This window comes from Pelophylax lessonae (genome assembly GCF_965119305.1).
Source record: "Pelophylax lessonae genome assembly, chromosome: 5".
Taxonomy (NCBI): Eukaryota; Metazoa; Chordata; class Amphibia; order Anura; family Ranidae; genus Pelophylax; species Pelophylax lessonae.
In genome coordinates this window covers 111,760,290-111,783,559 of record NC_138772.1, presented here as the reverse complement: position 1 = coordinate 111,783,559, position 23,270 = coordinate 111,760,290, and the positions used below count along the sequence as shown (strand labels likewise).

The 23,270-nt window shown below is 44.0% G+C and overlaps 1 protein-coding gene across 1 annotated transcript in view; it reads left to right on the top strand.

Moving 5' to 3' along the window:
• The window catches only part of GALNT11 (polypeptide N-acetylgalactosaminyltransferase 11), an 81,782-nt gene that overhangs the window by 11,448 nt on the left and 47,064 nt on the right, over positions 1-23,270 (top strand). The window contains exons 3-4 of the mRNA XM_082257522.1: positions 14,692-14,815; positions 21,389-21,555. Coding sequence (XP_082113648.1) covers positions 14,692-14,815; positions 21,389-21,555 — 291 coding nt within the window. The remainder of the gene's footprint in view (positions 1-14,691; positions 14,816-21,388; positions 21,556-23,270) is intronic.

Sequence of the window (23,270 nt, the reverse complement as noted above, 5' to 3'; positions counted from 1 at the left end):
TGGTAAATCTAAAGACAATTATATAGTGTGTATGGCCCATTAGACTTAAAGCAGTTGTAAAATGGCTGGTAAAGAAGGGTCTTTCCCCTGGGTTTGCGCGCTTCGGCTGTGTGATTGGCCGGAGCCGCCACAACGTCACTCCTGTGGATGTACGCGGGAGCCCTCGGTCCTGGCTCAAAGCTCTGAAGTTCCGGCAAGGTATGGCGAACCTTCAGACCGCACGCGCCGGTGACGTCACCGGCTGCATCCAGGGGAAATATCTCTATAACGGTGCACATTTAGGAGATTATTTATTTTACCTATAGGTAAGCCTTATTATAGGCTTACCTGTAGGTAAAAATCACAAAGTGGGCTTTACTACCACTTTAAAAAAAAATGTGAAGGGGTTAGTTCCTAAATTGGCCTCTGTTAAGACAGAAATGTCACACTCAAGGGTATCTCGATAGGTACATATTGATCCCAATGAACATGGCACAAAAAAACAAGGTGTGTGAATTGGGTGGAAATAAAGTTATAAGTCCAACCCAACTTCACCAAAAAGAGGTGATCAAATAAAGGTACCAATGATACACAATGATAACTGAGGTGCTGTGAAAATATGAAAAATATTTATTGGGCACTTATGCCTGGTGAAGGAACTGAACACATATATGAAAACAAGACATCATATAAAATCAATTAAAAACACAAGAAGTTAATATGCATCAGTCTGGAACCAAGAACATAGAAATAGTGGTGCGGTTCAAAGCATGAGGTGGGGTTACCATGCAAACTGGAGGGTATAAGATTCTCCGGTCATGTAAAAGTCCTTAGCACAGCGGAAGATAATCCTGTATAACAAAAAGTGTTGAACAGATACACTGTGGCAGGACCAACAATCAAAAAGAAAAATTGAATTAGATCCTCTGGAGCAGATCCGGGGTCTTAATTGAGTGATAGTTGGTTATCCAGTCATAAACTGTGCTATTGTTCCATAGTGGGAGAAAGATTCCTCCAAAGTAGAAATTTGGGCACAGTAGGTAATGATATCACTGAAAGGCAAAACAGCCCAAAATAGTGTGGTCCCCTCCAATGAGAGCCGTTAGGTCTGATGCTGGGGGCATGAGCTGTCCGCAGGGTTATCAAACAACAGACCCAAGTGTGTGCAGGATGCCAAATGGTAAAGTCCTCTGTGCTAAGCAGTGAAAGAACCATGCACAGTGATGTGTGCGGTCCAAGTGGAGCAAATGTTCATACCTCCGTGTCTAGTAGAGTGACCCCGCCGGCTCGTGCAGTCCTCCGTCGGCGTTTTCCCTTCCGTGCTGGCTCTAGCCTCCTTCCAGGTAGTGACCTATGGGTCCGTCAGTGCCGGCCCAACGTCATGTCCGGTATGGCGAGCATAGTGCAGGGGGAGCCGTGGTGGAGCCGGTGATACAGGAGTCTAAGACACACCAGGGAGGTTGGTCCAGATGATGCAGTTCACCGACCTTGCGTCGGTTTCATCAGAGCTGATGTGTTCAGTTCCTTCACCAGGCATAAGTGCCCAATAAATATTTTTCATATTTTCACAGCACCTCAGTTATCATTGTGTATCATTGGTACCTATTATGGATCACCTCTTTTTGGTGAAGTTGGGTTGGACTTATATCTTTATTTCCACCCAATTCACACACCTTGTTTTTTTTACTACCACTTTAAGCCTGTTAAACACTATCCGTTTTTTCCCACTGGGTTGAACGAAAAACTCCGGTCTGAGCCGCTATACTAGTGATCCAACGTTAGTACAGCAATCTCCCCACTCTGAGCTGTTGTGTTCTGACAGGGGGCGACTCAGCTCTCAGCCAATCGCTGATCGGGAGTCAGTCATCTGCTGGTTTTCCAAACTGCTCGCCTGACAGAAGCCGGCCAAATGGCTTCTGTCGGACCGGATGGCATACACACGGGCCAAATGTCGGCCAGATTTTATTGAACCGGCTGATGTCTGCGGGTATTCAGCCCGTGTGTATGGGGCTTTACCAATGAGACAGTCCAAAATAGGGACACATCCAAACAATCCATTTAATTTGTACCAATCAGGCAAGCTATTGCACTACATAGTTGATTTTACAGTCAGATTGTATAGAATTTGGCCAGCCTAACGCCCACTTTTGACTCAAGCCATGGTTGGGAAATTGTTTGAGTGTTGTCATTCAAATGCAAGCAGTTAGAGTGGCTGGCTAGGCAGAGCTGTGCTGACCTGTAATTACATAAACACATTTTTTTTACAGTTTGCAGATCTGCTTCTATCAGTTTTGATGCGCTGGGTTAATGGAAGCCATAACTGTAGTGGCAGCAATGGTAGTACCATTATGAATGGGGGGAGGGGGACATTGGGGTTGGCTGGGGAAAGCCCTAGCCTCTGCCTCTGTGAAGGTGCCACCCCTTCTTAAAAACCAGCGTGGCTGTGGGTGGGTTCTGTCCACACAGCTGCATCATTTATTTTTACAGATCTTTGAATGAGTCCCATCGGCCACGCCACAATGAACTGCAAGGGCACTGATGAGCGCCCCATAGTTTATTATCTTCCTGTGCTTCATCATCTGTCTGCCCATATGAGAGGTACTGGCAGACAGCTGTACTGAGTGTGCAGGAGCCTGACATTGCACATGTTATCTGCTAATCGTGAGTGTGATGATCTGCAGGCTCCTAAGAAAAAAAAAAAAATGTAATAAATGCATTTTTACCTGTAAAAACTGTGCGTTTATTTAAAGTGAACTTATCCTTTTAATGACAGAGGTGAAATATTCATTAGAACATTAAAGTGTATATGGAGCCTAATTATTATTAAAATATATTGACAGTTTTGAATGGTGTAAGGAAAGGTTTCATCCATTGGTGTTTTTTATTTTTTTCCTCATTGGGGAAATCTCCTCTTCCTGTCCCAGAGACACAAAAGAAAGTGAGGGGAGATCTCTTCAAATTGTTGCGCTATCCTGTTTGACAGATGTCAGAACAGATTTAGGCTCTAATGCTGTTTCGCTGACAACTCAGATTTTTTAAAATTTTTCCTCACTTTTAGTCCTAGCAAATTGGCAATGATCGCAATAGAACCCCAACATTGGGTCTAACCCAGGGGTCTTCAAACAATGGCCCTCCAGTTGTTCAAGAACTACAATTCCCATCATGCCTAGTCATGTCTGTGAATGTCAGAGTTTTACAATGCCTCATGAGATGTGTAGTTTCGCAAAAGCTGGAGGGCCGTAGTTTGAGGATCCCTGGTCTAACCCTTCCACACTCCACCCAAAATTTAGGAAGAATGTTTTGGCTTTACTTTGTTACCATTTGAAGCAATGATTCCATTAGTGGAGGTTATTGGAGTGAATTACAATCCCTCCCCTCCAATGTACTAATCTGATAATCCTATACTTAGGCCTTGCTGACTTGTCACTATCTGTTTAGATGTTGGTTATCTCCCATAGACTTCTATGCACAGTGCTGTCTGGTTCTGTATAACCTTAAATGAATGGTTAGATTTCCAGTTTTGCCTCTTGGTTAGTAAATTAGTTTTCTTTCAGACCACAGACCATCATGGATATTTCTGAAATCTTTCTAAAAATACCATATATTATAACTTTACCATGCCATTTCTGGCAAGCCTGCTTCATGAATAGCATAGGCTTTGCTTACTGCTTAGCAAAGTGTACACAAGAGCTCTACTACAAGCTCTATATGGTTATTATTACAGGCGGTCCCCGGGTTACAAACAAGAAAGGGTCTGTAGGTTTATTCTTAAGTCGAAGTTTTGTAATAAGTCGAATTTGTTTGTAAGTCAGAACAGGTACATTTTTTAAAGCGGAGTTCCACCCATTTTAATACGTTTAGATGTACGTAATCCCCTTTTAAAAATGCTTTTACCAATGTAAACATTTTTTTTTTTTTGCAAGGAAATACCTTTTTTTCTTCTTCATCCGTAGGTGATTACGTCACTCAGAGATTCGCAAGGGCTCCTAGGATAGCGGCGTTATGTATCCCAGCATACCTTTCGAATCGCCTAGTGATGAAATCTCGCATTATTACACCAGCACCAGCTGTACTCAGGGATGTATTGCTTTGAGTACACGCTCCGCCCCGCCTCATCTCAGTGAGCTCTACGGGATGTAATGCTTTCAGTCCGCGCTCACTGAGAGGAGGCGGAGTGCGGACTCAAAGCAATACATACCTGAGTACAGCTGGTGCCGGTGTAATAATGCGAGATTTCGTCACTAGGCGATTCGCAAGGTATGCTGGGATACATGATGCCTCTATCCCAGGAGCTCTTGCGAATCACCGAGTGACGTAATCGCCTATAGGCGGCCGGACCCGGAAGTGCGGAAGAATAAAGAAGAAAAAAACATATTTCCTTGCAAAAAAAAAATAGTTTACATTGGTAAAAGCATTTTTAAAGGGGATTACGTACATCTAAACTTATTAAAATGGGTGGAACTCCGCTTTAAGTGTAGCTCCAGCCAAAAGAATACGTTTTTTGGATAGCGTAGGGAAGGTTTAACACCCCTGTAAAATTTTGTTTTGCTGTCTGTACCCCTGTTCAGAAGATTTCACCTCAATTTCTGTCCCTATGACTGGATTTTGAAAATGTTGGGTTGTTGTGGAAACAAGGATTAGCGTTAAAACTTCAGTGGAGACACCTTTTTCCCATGAGAAGTCTTACAGGAGTGAATTTCCCTTCCTAGGGCTAATTTCTCCTCACTTCCTGTTGTCTCTCTCCATTTGTAAGTTGAATGTTTGTAACCAGGGGACCACCTGTACAAGATCTGTATGACTGTGCTCACTCCTTAAGGTAAAACTGTGGCCTCCATTAAAAATATGCGCTGCATCACTTTCAAACTACATCTGCACCCGTTTTCCCTTACCCCCTCCCCAAACCCCCACAAATCCCTGTTTAACCTGCCATAAAAGTCCACCTACTGCAGCTTTGATGGTGTGGCAACAATGCTGCACTGCTCCTCAATTCAGAGTAGAGTTGCCACTCACATGTAGCTTGTGCCTGCTTGTACAACAGTGGGATGAGATATTGTCACTGCTGATTTCCAGGCCTGTCACTTGTCAGTCAGCACCTGGCCAAACCTTATTCTGCCCTCTGTGTTCTAGATTGACGGCAATGCTTCTGTTGCTGTGAGCTGCAGTGTCTGGGAGGGGGAGCTCATGAGGCAGAAACAAAGAAGTATTTGGCTTTGTCAGGGAAGGTAAAGGACATTTTTTGCTTAATTTCTTAATCTTGCGCAGCACATTGTAACTGGATTTGGTACTTTAGATGTCATACAGGAGGCTGAGGTCCAGGTATGATCTTCATTAACATAGTTACAGTTGTCCATCTTGGACTAATGTGCATATTTCATACCTAGGGGCCATTGGGAAAGGTGACAACTGCTGTAAAAATCACTACTACTAAGATGGAGAGGAGGGGTGGTGACATCATGATCTTCACTTTGTCCAATCAGAGAATGCCTTGTATTCATTGAACAAATACAAAGCCATTTACAAAACACCTTGATTTTTTTATTTAAGAGGTTCTCTGATTGGATGAGGTGGAGATTGTGGTGTCACTGCCCTGCCTTGCCACCCTATCTAATCAGACAACATTTTGTATCGCGGAGAGTGCTTCTATGGATCACAGGTGTGCAGTTCGTTTAGCAGACGATCACGACCATGGAGTCGGGGTTCACCCACATGCCTGGACCGGTGTAACGTTAGAATTCCATACCTCGTTAGATTTCCATACCCTCGTCACTTCCTGTCCGTAACATTGCACATGTTTAGAGCCTCGAAAACACCATTGAACAGCTGTGAAGTTGAGGAGTGCGCATGCTCGGAGGGAATGAAATAATCACGGTATTGTGTGTAATGTTATACTTGCAGCGGTTACATAAAAACAGTTCGGCTGCAACATCAATCCTCTCCTCTGCTATCCCTGTCACCTCCCTGATGTCGGCTAGTAAATATAAAAGCGGCGGCGGGTGTATGAATTTGAAATGACGGAGATCTCGGCTCCGTGATGCGCTTTTATATTTATTAGCCGAGAGCAGGGAAGTGAGAGGGGAAGGAGCGGAGATGATTTATGTTGCAGAGGAGCTGTTTTAATGTAATCGCGGCAAGTGTAAGTACCGTGAGAAATCCATACCCTCCGTAGGTGCACCGGAAGTGACGAGGGTATGGTTTTCTCACGGGTATGGTTTTTTCACGGAACACCGGCACTCGGCTCAGCCTCTCGGTGAACCACTGAGGGCCTAAGCCGACCGCTCCCGCCCCTTCACAGCCCAGCGCTCCAGTGAGCGAGGAGGGGGCAGAGCAGAGAACGGTGACTGAAAGTCCCCAGCTCTCTGCTTGGGGAGCTGTGAGAACCAAGCGATTGGTGGAATTAGATGACTTGGTTCTCAGTGTCAGAGCCGACAGGGGATCAATGCTGCATCCAACTAGGTAAGTATGATTCTAAAAAATAAAAAAGCAAGTCAATACTTGTCTTTTTAAGCAAGCCATAGATGATTCAGTTTTCTTTCCCCATCAACAGTCAGTGTTATTGCGCTGTTGTGTTCTGCCAGTGGGGAGCCTTCCCTGTCAGAGGAACACAATGATGGCTATAGTAATCGCATGCAAAAAATCCAACAGGCTGGTTGTACTGAAATTGATCAGTGGAACGACTTCACCACCAAAATCAGCCTGCCCAATGTTGGAAAGAATCTCAGCCAGCCCCTGCTGAACTGGTGGAGATTCGATCCATCAATGACCAGCTTTAGATTGCACAGTAAGAGCCTGCAGGTAGCCATACTTCAACTCTGATTTCTTCCAAGTATTCTGGATTTCATGACTGTTGAGCTCTGGAAAATAGTAAAGCCGGCAAAGAGTTACCTTGAAGTGCCTTCTGCGACATGTAAAGTTCTGTATGCCCAGGTGGCCTCTGCAGTCTTTCATTTACTGTACAAATTTTTCGAATTTTAAGAAAAAAAAAAAAAGCACATGCTGTTTGAGACTTGCAAAATCAAAATCTTCATATTTTACACGAATAGCATGATTGGGATATCTGATACAGTTTCTGACCACACACAATAAGGTTTGATTTTTCTGCAGAGATATGGAAGCGGTCATTTTAAACTCTGTTCATCACAAGCCAGGCATAGTGTGTGCTGTCACAGGTAATTGTAAACCACACATAGTGGTAACGGGGGCGGCACGCTTATAAGTAGAAAATCTGTGCAAGTCATTTCCTCTGTGACAAGTCCAGTTTAAGTTGCTAATTACAGCTTGTTTCCTCTATTCCAAGACTACGTGCGTGTATTCCCTTGTGGGGCTGAGTGCAGATAGTGAGAGCTGTAAGGTTCCAGTGACCAGCTGGAGATACTGAGCTAAAAAAAACCCCTCTTATTCTAAGGATAAGGATAATGGGCATAGTGCGATGACCCACAGAAACCAATCAGGCTTCATCCTACAAAAGTCAGAGCATTGGAAGCTGCATTGTGAATCGTTACTGTAAGTTACTTAAATGTTGCACTGAAACCTTCAGAATAAGTTCCGATTCAGATCTGCATTCAAAGCTAATGGGCAGAAAAAAAAATGTGAATATGGTTGGTGCAAGGTCAGATTGAATTGTTATTGGTTGTGGTTTACTGCACTTAATCTGACACCTAATTGTATCCTTATATTCCAAAAAGAATCCATACACATGCATCAGCGGAACTCATCGATTTTAACAGTTTAATAAAATAGTTATAATCCTGGCATGCCGGGAATACTAACTGTCACTAAGAGTTTGTGCTCTCAACCAACTGTCAAATCAATAAATAGCTGGTGTCCTAACTGATCACATGTGCAGCACCATGACAATTGCAGATCAAACAGAGGCCAAGATGGAAGCTTCCTTGGCTTTAAGGAGGGGTCAGTTCTGCTTTAAAAGAGAAGTATGGAGTTGGGTGTTTTCCCAGAATTTATACTTGCCTATGTGGATGCAGCATTGATCTGTCCCCCGGCGGCTCTGCACTGAGAACTGAGTGATCGAACCCCGCTGATCACTCACTTCTGACAGCTCCCTGAGCAGAGAGCTGCTGACTGTCAGTCAGCAACTCTACTCTGCCCCCTCCTCGTTCACTGGTGCGCTGAGCAGGGAGCAGCCGGCTCAGCCTCTCAGCAGCTTGTTGAGAGGCTGAGCCGTATATCGGTCCAGGCACCTGGCAGATCCCACCTCCCCGGTCATGATGATGCGGTGCCTGGACCGACTTCTGTGACGTCAGCGGAGAGCGTGCTTCAGACCGCTCACTGCTGAAAACAGGTCACAGGAGTGCAGAACGAATTGCACTCCTTTGATCCATTGGAGATCCATTGGCTGTACATCTCCTTTAAATGCCCTGTAATTTTATTTTTTTAAAATAGTTTCCTTTCCCTCCTTACTTCCATTAGTTTGGAATGAGCAGTGCACATTGGTTGTGGTGACCTGAACTGTTCTATGCATACTCTGAATCCCATACCCCCTAGTACATCCCCAGAGTGAGCAAGAGAGGGTGACTACATTCCTACAATAGTGGGACCAGGGAGAACCATTGTAGTGACCCTCTAACAGGAAGATTACAGCAAAAAAAAAAAAGAGATTTGAAGGAGGCTGATAGCGACAGAATTTACTTTTTTGAGTTAAAGCAGAGTTCCGGCCACAAAATCGACATAATCCATTTTGGGCCATCCGCTTGCTCTTGGTCACCTGAAAAACAAATGGATAGTTACGATTTTTTTTTTTTTGTTTACTTACCTTGTTATTGAAGAAAAATATACTCCCCTTTCTTCCACTTCCTCCCTCTGCGGCCGCAGGGGTATTTTTAGCTAAATTTCACCCCCGTGGCCAGAACTCCGCTTTAAGAATACATACTTGAAAGGAATACTAAACCAGAGTTTTATATAGCTCATCCAGCGGCCTCACAGGTTAGTGAGGGACAGTTTGTTTGGGCCAGCTTGGCCCAAATAAACTATGTAAAGTATGTGGAAAGATGGAGTTCTTTAACCACTTGCTGACCAGCCCCCGTAGTTTTACTGCGACAGGTAGGCTCTATTACGTGAAGCGACATACCTGTACATCATTTTGTGTAATAGACAGTGGGGGCGCGTGTGCCCCGCTTGGCTAGAGGTGGAGCCAATCAGCGGGTCTGGCGGACGCGGTGTCTGCCGGCCACCCGGGATCGCCCCCTATAGAGACATAACAGCGGTCTGCCTATGTAAACAAGGCAGACCGCCGTTCTGTCACAGATGAACACAGGGCTTCTGTGTTCCTACCATTTAAGAACACAGATCTCTGTGTTCATCTGTTGAGTCCATCCCCCACACAGTTATAAAGCTCCACCTAGGAGCACACTTAACCCTTTGATCGCCCCTGGTGTTCACCCCCTTCCCTGCCAGTTTCATTACTAAAGTAACAGTGCATATTTTTAGCACTGACTATTCTAGTAACGTCACTGGTCCTCTCAAAAGGGTCAGTTAGGTGTCCGATCTTTCCGCTGAAATCCCGCTAAATATCGCTGACCGCCACCATTACTAGTAAAAAAAATAACCTAAATAAAAATGACATAAATCTATCCCCTAGTTTGTAGATGTGATAACTTTTTGCGCAAACCAATCAATATACACTTATTGGGATTTTTTTTACCAAAAATATGTGGCAGAATACATATTGGCCTAAATTGATGAAAATAGATTGTTACTTTTTTTTTTTTCTTTTTTTACTGGATATATTTTATAGCAGAAAGTAAAAAAAAATAAAAAAATTATATATTTTTTTTTTTTTTTCAGAATTGTGGCTCTTTTTTTGTTTATAGCGCAAAAAAATAAAAAGCTGCAGAGGTGTTCAAATACCACCAAAAGAAAGCTGTACTTGTGGGAAAAAAGACATCAATTTAATTTGGGTAAATCGTCGTACGACTGCGCAATTGTCAGTTAAAATAAAACTGTACTGTATCGCATAAAATGGCCTGGTCGTTAAGGGGGTAAAACCTTCCTGTTCAGTGGTTAAAGATTGTAAGTGTTGACCGTACATCCACTTTGGAGCACAGTATCAGTGTTTTGGCATAAAAACGGTTACTTCTGCCTAGCAGTAGCCATTCTAGTTTTAAACTTTCCTTAACCAACGTGTAATATATTAGTACCATGAAGGTAACACGAGCAGCACTTTTTTCAGATGCCTAAATTAGGCTATTTATGTCTGGCATATGTGAATAAATAAAGAAAACCGACAGTCTTCAGAAGCTTTTTAAATGAAGTTGCCCTCCATAAGGTGCCAGATGATAGCTCAGTGATCCGTGTTCTCCTTGTGCAGAAATGTTCTGATCTCTACCCTGCCTTCCCTTATGGACCTTACACACAATCTGAAAATCGGATGACAGATCATCCTTTTCTTTTTTTTTTTTTGCATGCTAGTCACATATCGAAAATGGAGAAGTTCATTAAAGTTATGAAAATTCTCGTACGACAGGATAAAAATTCAAAAGTGATGTATTGCTTTGTAGTGTATTTGTATTGTATTTTCGGATGACCACTGTACTGATTAAACAAAAATCACGATCCGGTATCGTACGAGAAACCTTTTTGTGGGATAATATCGGATGAACAGTAGTAAACAACTCTCGAAAGCTCTGTACTAATGATCGGATTATCGTACGATCGCTTCAAAAGCGGAATTTTTCGTCCGATTTTCAGATGTGTACGGGCCATTAGTGACTGCATTTGGAGCCTGAGTAAGTTACAGGCAGGTCTGAATGCTGGTACAGCAGAGGGAGGGGGGAATCTCACAGCAACCTGCAAGATTCCAAATGTCATTTTTACTGTGTCCACTGAAATATGAAAGTGACCTAACTTTTTCCTTTGTTTCAGCTTTATATAAATCAAACAGTCTGCTGCTGTCCTGTTCTTGCTACAAAATCCCCATGTAACTTTGTGCTTATAAAATATTACTATATTTTTTTTTTTAAATCAGATAATTTTTATTAGAAAAACTTTTACATTACACACAACAGAAAAAAGAAAAAAGGAGTCACATCCAGTACAGTGCTCCCCTGCTGGGTATTAAGAACACATAACAGTAAACAGTAATAATTGACACTGGTTCAATTTACAGACAAATTGTCCCAACCTCAGAGAAAACACAAATGCATAAAGTAGAATACACCCCTGAATCGGGGATCCCCCTAGGTTCAAGGAGAACATACCAGTGCACGCATCAGTGCCCCCAATCGGATCCATGACCAGCAGAGCATCGTTAAAACTGGCCCAATCACATATGGAATATGCAACTGGACAAAAAGGAAGAAAAAAGAGAAAAGAGAAGAAAGAAGAGAAACACAGAGGAAAGAAAATAAGAAAAATAGTGATCGATGGTGCAAACTCTGATCAACAGGGGGGGGGGGCAGCAGAGGTATCCCCCCCCCCCCAGCTGACAACCTCCCCGCCCCACCAGGTAGAGAGTAGTATGTAGACCATTCCTCCCCCACCTGTAACATATCCTTCCAGACCCAGCCTAAAATGAAAAAACATAAGATCTACTACAAACTCAAGGGGCCGAAGAAACAACCCCCCCCCAGGAATCTATTCGTGACCAGGTGTGGAGGCGCCAGGCCTGGCACATCCAACCAAGGCCCCCAAATGCGCTCAAACTTCATGGGACTCCCCCTATGCAGATAAGTCAGGTGCTCCCTGGCCAGTAGAGATTTGACCTCCTCCGTCCATTCCGCATGAGTAGGAGCAGACGGGGAAATCCACTTCCTCGTTATCAATTTGCGAGCAAGAAACTGCAGAGTTGATCTTTAAATTACCAGCAGACAGTCATTGCCCGATCTGGTAAAATTCTGTCAGAGAAGATCAACTGTTTTATCTGGGCTACTAGGAGACCCTTATTATTCTTACTGGTATAGTTAGTTGGTCCAGTTGTTCTGTGTTAAGCCCTGTCGGATTTTCCCTGCTGGATCAGCGCTGCAGGTTAAAGCTGCCAGCGATTATCAGTGTATTCTGACTAGAGATGCACCGAAATGAAAATTTTGGACCGAAACCCAAAATGCAGGATGCCATTGGCCGAAAACCGAAAATGACTTTTTCCCCAAATAATTTTAAAATAGGTAGAAGAGGGGCATACGCCAAAAACAGGCAGCGACGTACACCTGTCGCTGCCACCCTGTCACAGTATATGTACTGTGATGGGTTGGCAATAGGTTAATTTAATTACCAATGGTATTTGTATTATGCAGGGGTTAATGTATTGTCACTGCTGGTCACTGATGTATTAGTGACCGACCAGTGGCAGTTAATTAACCCCTTTGTGCTGCATTAGTGCAACCAGTAGCAGTGCAACCAGTGTTAATTAACACTGATACTGGTTGCACTAATGCAGCACAAAGGGGTTAATTAACTGCCACTGGTCGGTCACTAATGCATCAGTGACAATACATTAACCCCCTCATTCTGCAGAATTAATACTAATACCAATGGTAAGCTGCCTCACCCCTCCCCCCTCCCCCCCGCATCAGCCTCAGCGTCCCTCTCTGTCCATGAATGAAGTGACACACCGGGAGGGAGGGCGGGGGGAGCGGCTGCTAATATCTGTAACTATGTGAGCCTTAACTTTGTTCATTCATATACATCGTGAATTGAAGAGGACACTCCGGGCGGGGCGAGCGCCCGCTAATAGATAGAACTATGTGATCCTTCCCTGTCAGCTCAGTGGTACTATGTGTGAATGAGAACTGAGCTGACACCGGGCGGGGGGGGGGGGGAGGAGCGGCCGGTAATAGATACAACTATGTGAGCCTTCACTTCACTTACATGTCAGGCACGTATCTCCTCTGACATGTAAGTGAAGTGAAGGCTCACATAGTTATATCTATTAGCGGCCGCTCCTCCCGCCCCCCCGCCCGGTGTCAGCTCAGTTCTCATTCACACACAGTACCACTGAGCTGACAGGGAAGGATCACATAGTGCTATCTATTAGCGGCCGCTCGCCCCGCCCCCCCCACCTGGTTTGTCACTTCATTAATGCACAGATCGTAGTAGGGACGTCAATTGAGAGGCAGGCGGCCGGCCAGAGGCGGGACTTTTAAAACCTGCCCTGCGCTGCGTGCGCCCTCCTCCTTCCTCACGGCGGCCATATTAATTGCGGCACTGTTAACCCATTATCGGCCGAAATGAGATAGGCTAATTTTCGGCCGATAATTTCGGTGGCCGAAATTTCGGTGCATCCCTAATTCTGACGGTGGGGGAAGTCTCCCTGCTGTCACAATATAATAGCTCAGGGGGAGGATTACCCCTCCCACATCAAATGTGTGGATGGGGAAATAAAGTTACTTTTTTCTTTATTCTTTTGTTCAACCCACTACATCAGGGGTGGGGAACCTTTTTTCTGCCGAGGGCCATTTGGGTATTTATAAAATCATTCGGGGGCCGTACAAAATTATCAACTTAAAAATGTGCCTGTTATATTTGGTCAAACATTTTAATTAACTCACCCCTAATGTGATGGCTGCAACTGCTTCTTTGGTGAGTTGTGTGATGTTAGCTGGTATTGATGATGATGCTACTTGCAACTGGTTTTCCAGGTTTGCGTCGGTCAGTCTGGAGCGCAGTCGACTCTTTGTGGTGGTTGGTAAGTTTTGAAAAGAACTTCTGGCTTGTACTGTGCTGTGGTTACAGCTGGCTCAGGCTGGTACTGCTGGCCTTTACTGTGCTGTGGGTACAGCTGGCTCAGGCTGGTACTGCTGGCTTGTACTGTACTGTGGGTACAGCTGGTACTGCTGGCTTGTACTGTGCTGTGGGTACTGCTGGCTCAGGCTGGTACTGCTGGCTTTTACTGTGCTGTGGGTACAGCTGGCTCAGGCTGGTACTGCTGGCTTTTACTGTGCTGTGGGTACAGCTGGCTCAGGCTGGTACTGCTGGCTTGTACTGTGCTTTGGGTCCTGCTGACTCAGGCTGGTACTGCTGGCTCTGGTTGGTACTGCTGGCTCTGCCTGGTACTGCCGGTTCTGGCTGGTACTGCTGTGAGTACTGCTGGCTCTGGCTGGTACTGCTGTGTGTGCTGCTGGTGGGAAATGCTGGCTAGCAGCGGCACCGTGCTGGAGGAAGAGGCGATGTTTCCTGTATTGGTCACAGGCAGAGTGCATTTGATATCACTCCGCCTGTGACTCACTCAGACTGTCAGAACGGAGCCAAACTATAGAGGACGCATCAGCTCCATTCTGACAGATCAGCTGAGAGACACAGACTCAGCTGCACGGGGGGGCCGGACCAAATGACTTTGAGGGCCGCATACCGCCCCTGGGCAGTAGGTTCCCCACCCCTGCACTAGATAAATGAAAAATAAAATGACTCCTCTGCGGGCTCCCTTTACAGGTCTCTGTACATTTGTTTGGTGCAAGTATCCAAGTTTATGTGCCAATTGTTTGAATAAATGTTTGCTCAATGATCAGATCACGCCTGTCCCTTGTCCAGCTGTCAATTGTGTGTGTAGTCAGCATTTTATGTGTGTGATGTGTGTGATTTTATGTGCCCTGCTTACATGTTACAGGAAGTTATTGTCTTGGGTAGCATGTGTAATGTGAGGTTTCTGTAACACAAATGCAATTTAAAGCAAAAAAAAAGTACATATGTAACCCACTGCCTGATAGTATACATTATAACCAGCTTTACTCTTGTATAATATTTGAAATATTTTTATCAATTCTTCAGGAATGATCTTCAATGAACAAGACCAAGATGTGAGGGACGTCGGCTACCAGACACATGCCTTCAATATGCTAATAAGCAACAGACTGGGCTATCACAGAGACATCCCAGATACTAGAGATCCCAAGTAAGTCACGGTACCTCTCTGTTATATGGGACAGTCTGGTTGTATTTATGTGCTTTTCTGTACTTTTTCCACAGCAGGAACGTCATTCCCGTTGGCAGCCATGTCCTGCAGGACTGACTGTCACTAGCCTTTGTATGCGAGCTGTCTGTGGCATCTGTGTGTGTGAAGAACAGAGCCACTCCGCACTAGAGGAAGCCGAGCCGATGCTTCCTTTATAGTGCCAGCTCCTGTCACAGGAGGAGTGATATCAAATGTACTCCGCCTGTGACCAGAGCAATACTGGAAGCTGCTCCCATCACAGATATCCACTGATGCTTGGGGATGGACAGTGGGTCGGGAACCAACCAGCAGTACCAGCCAGCATTACCCACCAAAAGTACCGGCCATCAATTCTAGCCAGTAAAACTAACCAGCAGTACCCGCCAGTAGTACCAGCCAGAAGTACCCGCCAGCAATACCCACCAGTAAAATCTGCCAGTAGTACCCACCAACAGTACCAGTCAGCAGTGACAGCCAGCAGTACCCACAAATTGTTCCCGACAGCAGTACCCACCAGCGGTACCAGCCAGCAGTACCCCCCCCCCCCCCCAGCAGTACTCGCCAGCAGTACTAGCCCTGGAAGACAGCCAGAAGCAGCCATCAGCCATACCCGCCTGGGGACAGCAGCAGATAACCCACAGTGCATCCATGTGAAAGCAGCTTTAGACCACTTTCACACAATGGTCCGATCGGGTCCATCTGTCTGTTTTTCAAGTGGACCCAATCGGACCCTCAATTCACCTCTATAGAGTGTCAGATGTAAACAGACTTGTGTCCGTTTACACCCGCCTATTTCCAATCCGATCCACCTAAAAAATCACAAGGGAATCCGTCACCCATCTCTGAGGGCGGATCGGATCGGAGGGCCCATAGAGTACAGTGGGCTGTGTCCGTGTCTGCTCTGCATATGCTAAGTGGACATGGACCTGTCATCTGCCTGTCCCACTTATTGTGGCCTGTGACTGGTTACCAAGTCGCTAAAGTGGCCCTCGCTCCTCAAAAGGTTGGGCACCCCTGCTGTAAGGGCATGAGTCCCGGATAGAGAGGTGCGCTGTAGCAGCCTTCCCCCTTGGTGTGTGGTGGAGGGAAGGAGTCCTGGATGGAGAAGTGTGCAAATCACAAACCATCATCACACATTGTGGTGTTTTTTTTTTTTTTTTTTAGTACAGCATACAGGTTGAATCATTTTGTTGTTACATCTGTTCCATATTTGTTTAATGCATGTGAATTTTGGAGGTGTCCTCATAACCTGGCACTTTACAATAAATGTTGCACTTTATTTAAAAAAAAAAAGAGTATGTATTTTTATTTATATGAACATGACTCTTGACACTGTCTCTGTTTTTCAGGCAGCAGTCTGTATGGTATTACTAGGATTGCAGAGTCGGCCATTTGTTTCCTCTGCCTGTTAGTGTGAGGGCTGACACAGTGAACATTGTAACAGCTGAATATCACATGGCAGCACACAACATTCCATAGATTTTATAGCCACCCCCAAATAAACTATACATCCTCCAAGGCCAGCTGTGTATACTGATTCAGTGTTGCATACACATAATTTTAGTATTTTTAGTCTTTTCTTTCTCTTTCTGGATTTTGTCATCATTTGAAAACTCCAAGCATTCATTGTCAGTGTTTTAGATCCCAGTTCTTTATTATTATATATTCTGTAATCTTATATCTAAGGGACATCAGACTGCTGATATAGAAGTAGCAGCAATGGCTGCATGATGAATAGGTCCAGTCTGAGTGTTTCCTAATACAGAATGCTGTGACTGTTTAGGAAGTCTGGAAAGAGTAGCAAAGAAAAGACCATTTAGATCGGGTCTTTAACCACTTGCCGACCGCCGCAAGTACATATACTGCGGAGGTCAGCCCCGGCCAGGCAAAGTGACGTGTATATATACGTCACTAGCCTGTGACCGGCTTGTGAGCCAATAGAGCGCGTGCCCGTTGAGGCGCGCGCCCGCCGCCGGCTCGTTCACTGAGGAGTCCGTGCGTGTGACCGGCGGACCCGATGTCCACCGGTCACACTGCGATCGTCGGTAGAGAGGGAGAAAGTCAGGCGGCTTATGTAAACAAGCCGCCTGTCATTCTCCCCTGTGTAAAAATGGAGATCAGACGGTTCTACTATGTAGGACCGTTGATCTCTGTTTTTACAGTAGTAGCCATGTCCCATCACAGTTAGAAGCACGCCCCTAGGACACACTTAACCCCTCCCTCTCCAATACAGTTAACCCCTTCCCTGCCAGTGTCATTTTTACAGTAACAGTGCATATGTATAGCACTGATTACTGCAGTAATGTCACTGGTAACCCCAAAAATGTCAGTCAAGGGTCCGATCTGTCCGCCGCAATGTCGCAGTCCCGCAAAAAAAATGCAGATCGCCGCCATTACTCGTTAAAAAAAAAAACACCAAAAATGACGATCTTTCCCTTTGTTAGTAAACGCGATAACTTTTGCGCAAGCCAATCAAAATAAGCTTTTTGCGATTTTTCTTTTTTACCAAACATATGTAGCATAAAACAAATTGGCCGAAAATGTTAAATTTTGATTTTTACATATTTTTTTTTTTTGGGAATTTCATATAAAAAAAATGTGAAAAATATTATTTTTGCAAAATTGATGCATTTTTTTGTTTATAGCGCATGATCAAAAAATCGCACAGGTGATCAAATACCACCAAAAGAAAGCTCTGTTTGTGGGAAAAAAAGGACGTGAAACTCGTTTAGGTACAGCGTTGCACGACCGCGCAATTGTCCGTTAAAATCACGCAGTAAAAAATCGCAAAAAAAACCCTGGTCAGGAAGGGGGTAAAATCTTCCGGGGCTTAAGTGGTTAAAGCAGAATGAGATAACCTGTCCTAAACTGCAATTTTGTTCATAAAGAACGTTTGATAGGCTGGTCATCCTATGGTCCTGGAGCTGCATTTTTTTCTAGACCCTCAGTCTGAAAAACTGATTAGCTAAGACAAAGGCAGAAAGCCATCAGGCATGCTGGTATTTTAAAGACAGTCATAATGTAGATGCCAGTCACCTCCTACTGAATTATTCATAGAGCTACAGTAATTACCTTCAACTCTGATCACTTATGACCTCAAAATGTTTCATGCACCCTACAACAACATGAAAGCATGGATCTATCCTGCCTTGTATCAACGGTTCAGGCTGATGGCAGTGGTGTATTAGTGTGGGGATATTTTCTTGGCACACTTTGGGCTCCTTAGTACTAATTGAGCATCGTTTGAATGTCACTGTCTACTTGAGTACTGTTGATGACCATGTCCATCACTTTATGACACAGTGTACCCATCTTCTGATGGCTCCTTCCAGCAGGATAATGCACCATGTCACAAAGCTCAAATCATCTCACCACTGGTTTCTTGAACATGACAATGAGGTCACTGTACTCCAATGGCCTCCACAGTCACCAGATCTCAATCCAATAGAGCACCTTTGGGATGTGATGAAATTGGAGGTTCATGGATGTGCAGCTGACAAATCTGCTGCAACTGCGTGATGCTATCATGTCAATATGGTCCAAAATCTCTGAGAAATGTTTCCAACACCTTGCTGAATCTATGCCACAAAGAATTAAGGCAGTTCTGAAGGCAAAAGGGGTCCAACCCGATACTAGCAAGGTGCACCTATTAGAGTGTAGGTGTAACATGAAACCTGGTCTAAAAATGTTTTTTGCCTTTAACCCTGTTCTGTATAACTACTTTTAATGCAGAATTGAATCTGATTGATGGCTGTTAGAAGCTTCTCATTACCAGCAATTTTATTGGAGGGTTTTTGTTTGTGAGGAACAGAGGGGTTAGTGTCCCACCATCAGAAACGGGCATATTTCGAGGTCACCTCTTACAAAAAAAAAAGTGGGGTGGCCTAGTGCAGTACAAGGATGTAAACATAAACGATTCGGTGGTGGGCAGAGCTCCTTTTGACTCGAGTATACTTGCATAGTTCCTTGTTCTTTCCTTAGTTAGGAAGAAAACCTCAAGCACCAATTTCTCAATGTTTTCCTCCTATGTGTGTTGAGAAACTTGGGGCAAATACCTGGCTTCGATTGTAACCAGTCGATAGACCGGCTTCTGTTGAACAGACAGCTGTACACACATACCAAAAGTCAGCTGATTCCTCCTGACTTGGCCGAATTTCAGTATGTGTATACCCATTTTTAGAAGTGATTAGGGAATGGCTTGAAGTGGTTTGCATCTGATATTCTGGGTCTTTTAATTGCAGCATAAAGATTATTCTAGATAACTTTTTTATATTTTAGACTTGTATGAGTTCATTTTGTTTTGGGGGTTTTCTATAGATGTTTGTTTGCTAGTTAAGCATGGAACCCCAAAAGGATTATGATGGCAATGGGGTTAAAGCTTGTCAGGTATGGAAGTGTAATACTAGATTAAAGTCACCTATGGGAAGAAAGGATCTGGCTGGAGAGTAAGAGGAAGCAAGATGCATTCATTATTTTCACACAAAGACTAGAATAAAAAATGTTAAAATCTCCTCACACAAATCCTACCCAACCCTAAAAAATACTGACTAGGGTAAAAGCCTGGTACATGCTATTCGTTTTTTTTTTTTTCAACCCAGTGGGCTGAACGAAATAAAACGAACAGCTCAGGATGAGAACTATGCAATGTTTAGTACAGCGACATGAGCAGAGGCACTCTCATAAGGTGATCTTTTGACTTCGCTATCTATCCCCCACTGAGCTATCAGCTGAGAGTGCTGATTGGATGCCGATCGGCAGACCTTTTTGGGTCAGGTCATGCCCCTTTGACAGAAGCCGGCGAAACGGCCAGCTTCTGTTGGCCCTGCTGCTGTAGACATGGGCCAAATGCCACCTGATAGTTGGCCCGTGTGTACAGACCTTAAAGTCCCAGACAAAGTTAGTAATTGGTCAATATGACTGATTTAGATAGCGAAGTCAAAAGATCGCCTTATGAGAGTGCCTCTGCTCATGTATTCTCATCAGGAATGGTGAAAAGTAAGATTTATCATGGTATTGAACTCTTTCATTCAGGAAATAGGCATACATTTCTCAGTTGTATCTTCATCACATAAAATTGCTTGTGTTTTTTTTCCCTGGATATAGCCAGAAATGGTACAATGAAAAGATTTCATCATTGACCTGGCTGAATCAATTAGGAAACCGTGATATGAAAGCCATGGCTACCCTACAACACAGCTAGCAAGGAGACAACTGCTTTGAGAGACAGCAATTTTCTTAATCTCCAAGCATTCACCTGAGACCAGCATTGTCTGAGGAATATAGGGAGAGGGGGCTTGTAAGATAATAAATGTTCCAGATTAGAGGAAAAATGCTTGAAGACAGAGTAAAGTCCTGTCTGTAAAAGCAGCCATTTTCTTTGCTAGCTGCATTGTTGGATGGCCATGGAGGGAGGAGGGGTGCTCTCTCTGACTTCACAGCTAGCCTTAGACAGCCCATAGGATGATGGGACAAAGTACTACATGGGGAAAAGAACGCATGAATAAACATGGAAGTGGGACTTCTTTTAAGGGATGAAACCTGGGGAGATGTTCATGTATTGCAGATATGTAATGCTTAGATTTTTTTGCCTGTTGTTATATGCCCTAAGTAATGTCATATTTTGTATGTACCGTATTTTCCGGCGTATAAGACGACGGAGCATATAAGACGACCCTCCCCTAATTTTCAAGTTAAAACATAGGTTTTGGGCTATACTCACCGTATAAGACTACCCCCCTTCCGAAGCTAGGCAACACCATTAAAAAACATCAGATTTCTCATAGATCTCCAAGGTACCCTAGTACTGTAATACATGTAATCTCTCATAATATCTCCAAGGTACCCTTAGTATTACCAGTAGATGTAATCTCAAGACGCTGGCTGTGCGGGAATCCTGTACCGGTATACCATATGTACCGTAGCTTTGGCTACATACAGTATACTGCGCTGAGCCAATCACAGTGAGAGATGTATTCTATTATTGAATGCAAAGCCTGCTCAGCCTGGCAGAGTCAGAGAGGCGGGCTGATGTTACTCCGCCAATCTGAGCAGGCTTTGCATTCAATAATAGAATACATCGCTCTCCCTGATTGGCTCAGCGCGGTACACTGTATGTAGCTGAAGCTACGGTACACCAGTACAGGATTCCCACACAGCCAGTGTCTTGAGAGATTACATCTACCAGTAATACTTAAACTTAGGTTACCTTGGAGATATTATACTCGGTGTATAAGACGACCCCCCCATTTTTAGGGGTTTTTTTCGAGGTTCAAAAGTAGTCTTATACGCCAGAAAATACAGTAAATTCAGTTTTATGTAATGATATTTTTGTAGAAGGAACAGCACACACAAGCAACTGACTTTTCTGAAAGAGTAGGTGAATTCTACAAGGTGATTGTTACAATATAGATTGAACTGCAGATTAGTAGCACTCCCAGTTTTAGAGTCAGTGACAGAGTTGTTGTTGGCCTAATAACTGTACATCCCTGCATTGGAATGGTTTGTGAATTGACATGTATGTATTTATATTGTCAGGTGTGCTAAGAAGACCTACCCCACCGAACTGCCTGTTGCCAGTGTTGTTATCTGTTTCTACAATGAAGCTTTCTCTGCCCTCCTGAGAACAGTACACAGCGTCTTAGACCGAACACCAGCTAATCTGCTTCAAGAAATAATTCTGGTGGATGATAACAGCGAGCTAGGTACATGATGTTCTCTCTGTCTGTGAAGGTTCATTTATCCAGGTCATGGTAAAGCTAGTAGTCAGCAGTCACATTCAACTGCGCTTGTTCTGTAAATTCTTAGAAATGTAATGGCTTATCCAAGGAGCATATTACCAGCATTTATATCAACGCAGGTAGGCACAGATACCTTAATCACTTTGGCATGAAGTCCAAGAGTGATTTAACTTGGCTTATGTAACTAGAACAGGGCGGTTCACCAACTTTCTCACTTCCCATCCTGTTGTAAGCCCATCAACATCTACCTTGACACATTGCATGGTGATTGTGTTCTGGTGTCTCTGCTAGCTGTGTGAATAGAAAAGCTGGGGGTATGTTCCTGACACTCGTCAGAACTGAAGAATTGGCTTAGATATGCTACAAAACATCTTCAAAATAGGAGAACAAATCTAGTTGAATGTGAAAAACTACTACTAGCTGTGTGATATTCTCTCATTTCACATTGGTTCATATAATTGTATTTTCTTTATGCCACACAGAAGACATAGGCAGTATGTGGGGGGTTAGTAAACTGCAGATTTCTTTCTTTTTGTACACTGTACTGCTTCCCAGCTCTCCTAAATAGACAAATACAGCTTATTATAGTGGCAGTAAAGCCTTAAGCTCTTCTGTGCCAGAGATTCCCCCCCCCCATCCCCCTTTACTTACCCAAGCCTATTCTTGATCCAGCTCTGTGCACGAAAGCAGTGGCTCTCTTGGCTCTCTTCCTCCTCACTGGGCAGATTGGTTGCAGAGGGAGCCATTGGCTCCCACTGCTGTCAATCAAATTCTGTGATGAAGAAGTGGGAGGCGAGGCAGAGCCACACTGTCTGTGTCTATAGATGAAGACTGTGGCTTTCTATGGTGGGCACTTGCCAAAGTGGAGTGCTGATGGGGGACCCCAGAAGAGGAGGATTGTGGCAGCGTGGTGAGAAACCATTGCACAAAACAGGTAAGAATAACATGTTTATTTTATTAAAAAAAAAAAAAAACTTCTTTTAATTTAAAGTATACTCTTACTTGAAGCTGTGTTGATACTTCTGCTCCAATGGATAACTTAAAAGTAACTAACAGGCTAAAAAGTTTGTTTCCCGGGAAAACATTTGCTGCTCCGCATCTCGAGTGCTGGTCACTAAATCTCGGCAATAGAGGGGCATCAACCAACCTGAACTGTAATCCTCCCCTTAATGAAAGATTACTTGACCAAGTTCAGAGGCCTTAAATACTGTATGTGGACAAACCTGGTGGAAGCCCATAGCATTTTTTAGAAAGGTAAGCATTTCATCACTTCTGTTCTTCTTAATAATCTTAACCACTTGACCTCCAGAAGGTTTACCCCCCTTCATGGCCAGGCCATTTTATGCTATATGGCACTGCATTACTTTAACTGACAATCGCTTGGTCATGAAATGCTGTACCCAAATAATTTATGTCATTTTTCCCCCTCAAATAGAGCTCTCTTTTGGTGGTATTTGATCACCACTGCGTCTTTAATTTTTTTCGCTATAAACAAAAAATATCGTCAATTTTGAAAAAAAAACCCCAATATTTTTTCTTTTCTGCTAAAAAAAACATAGCATAAAGCAAAAGTGATAACTAAGTGGCTTGGGGAACAAAACACCGAAATCTTGGGTTCATGGCCAGGAAACTCCCCAGAGCTTAATCCCATTGAGAACTTGGGGTCAATCTTCAAGAAG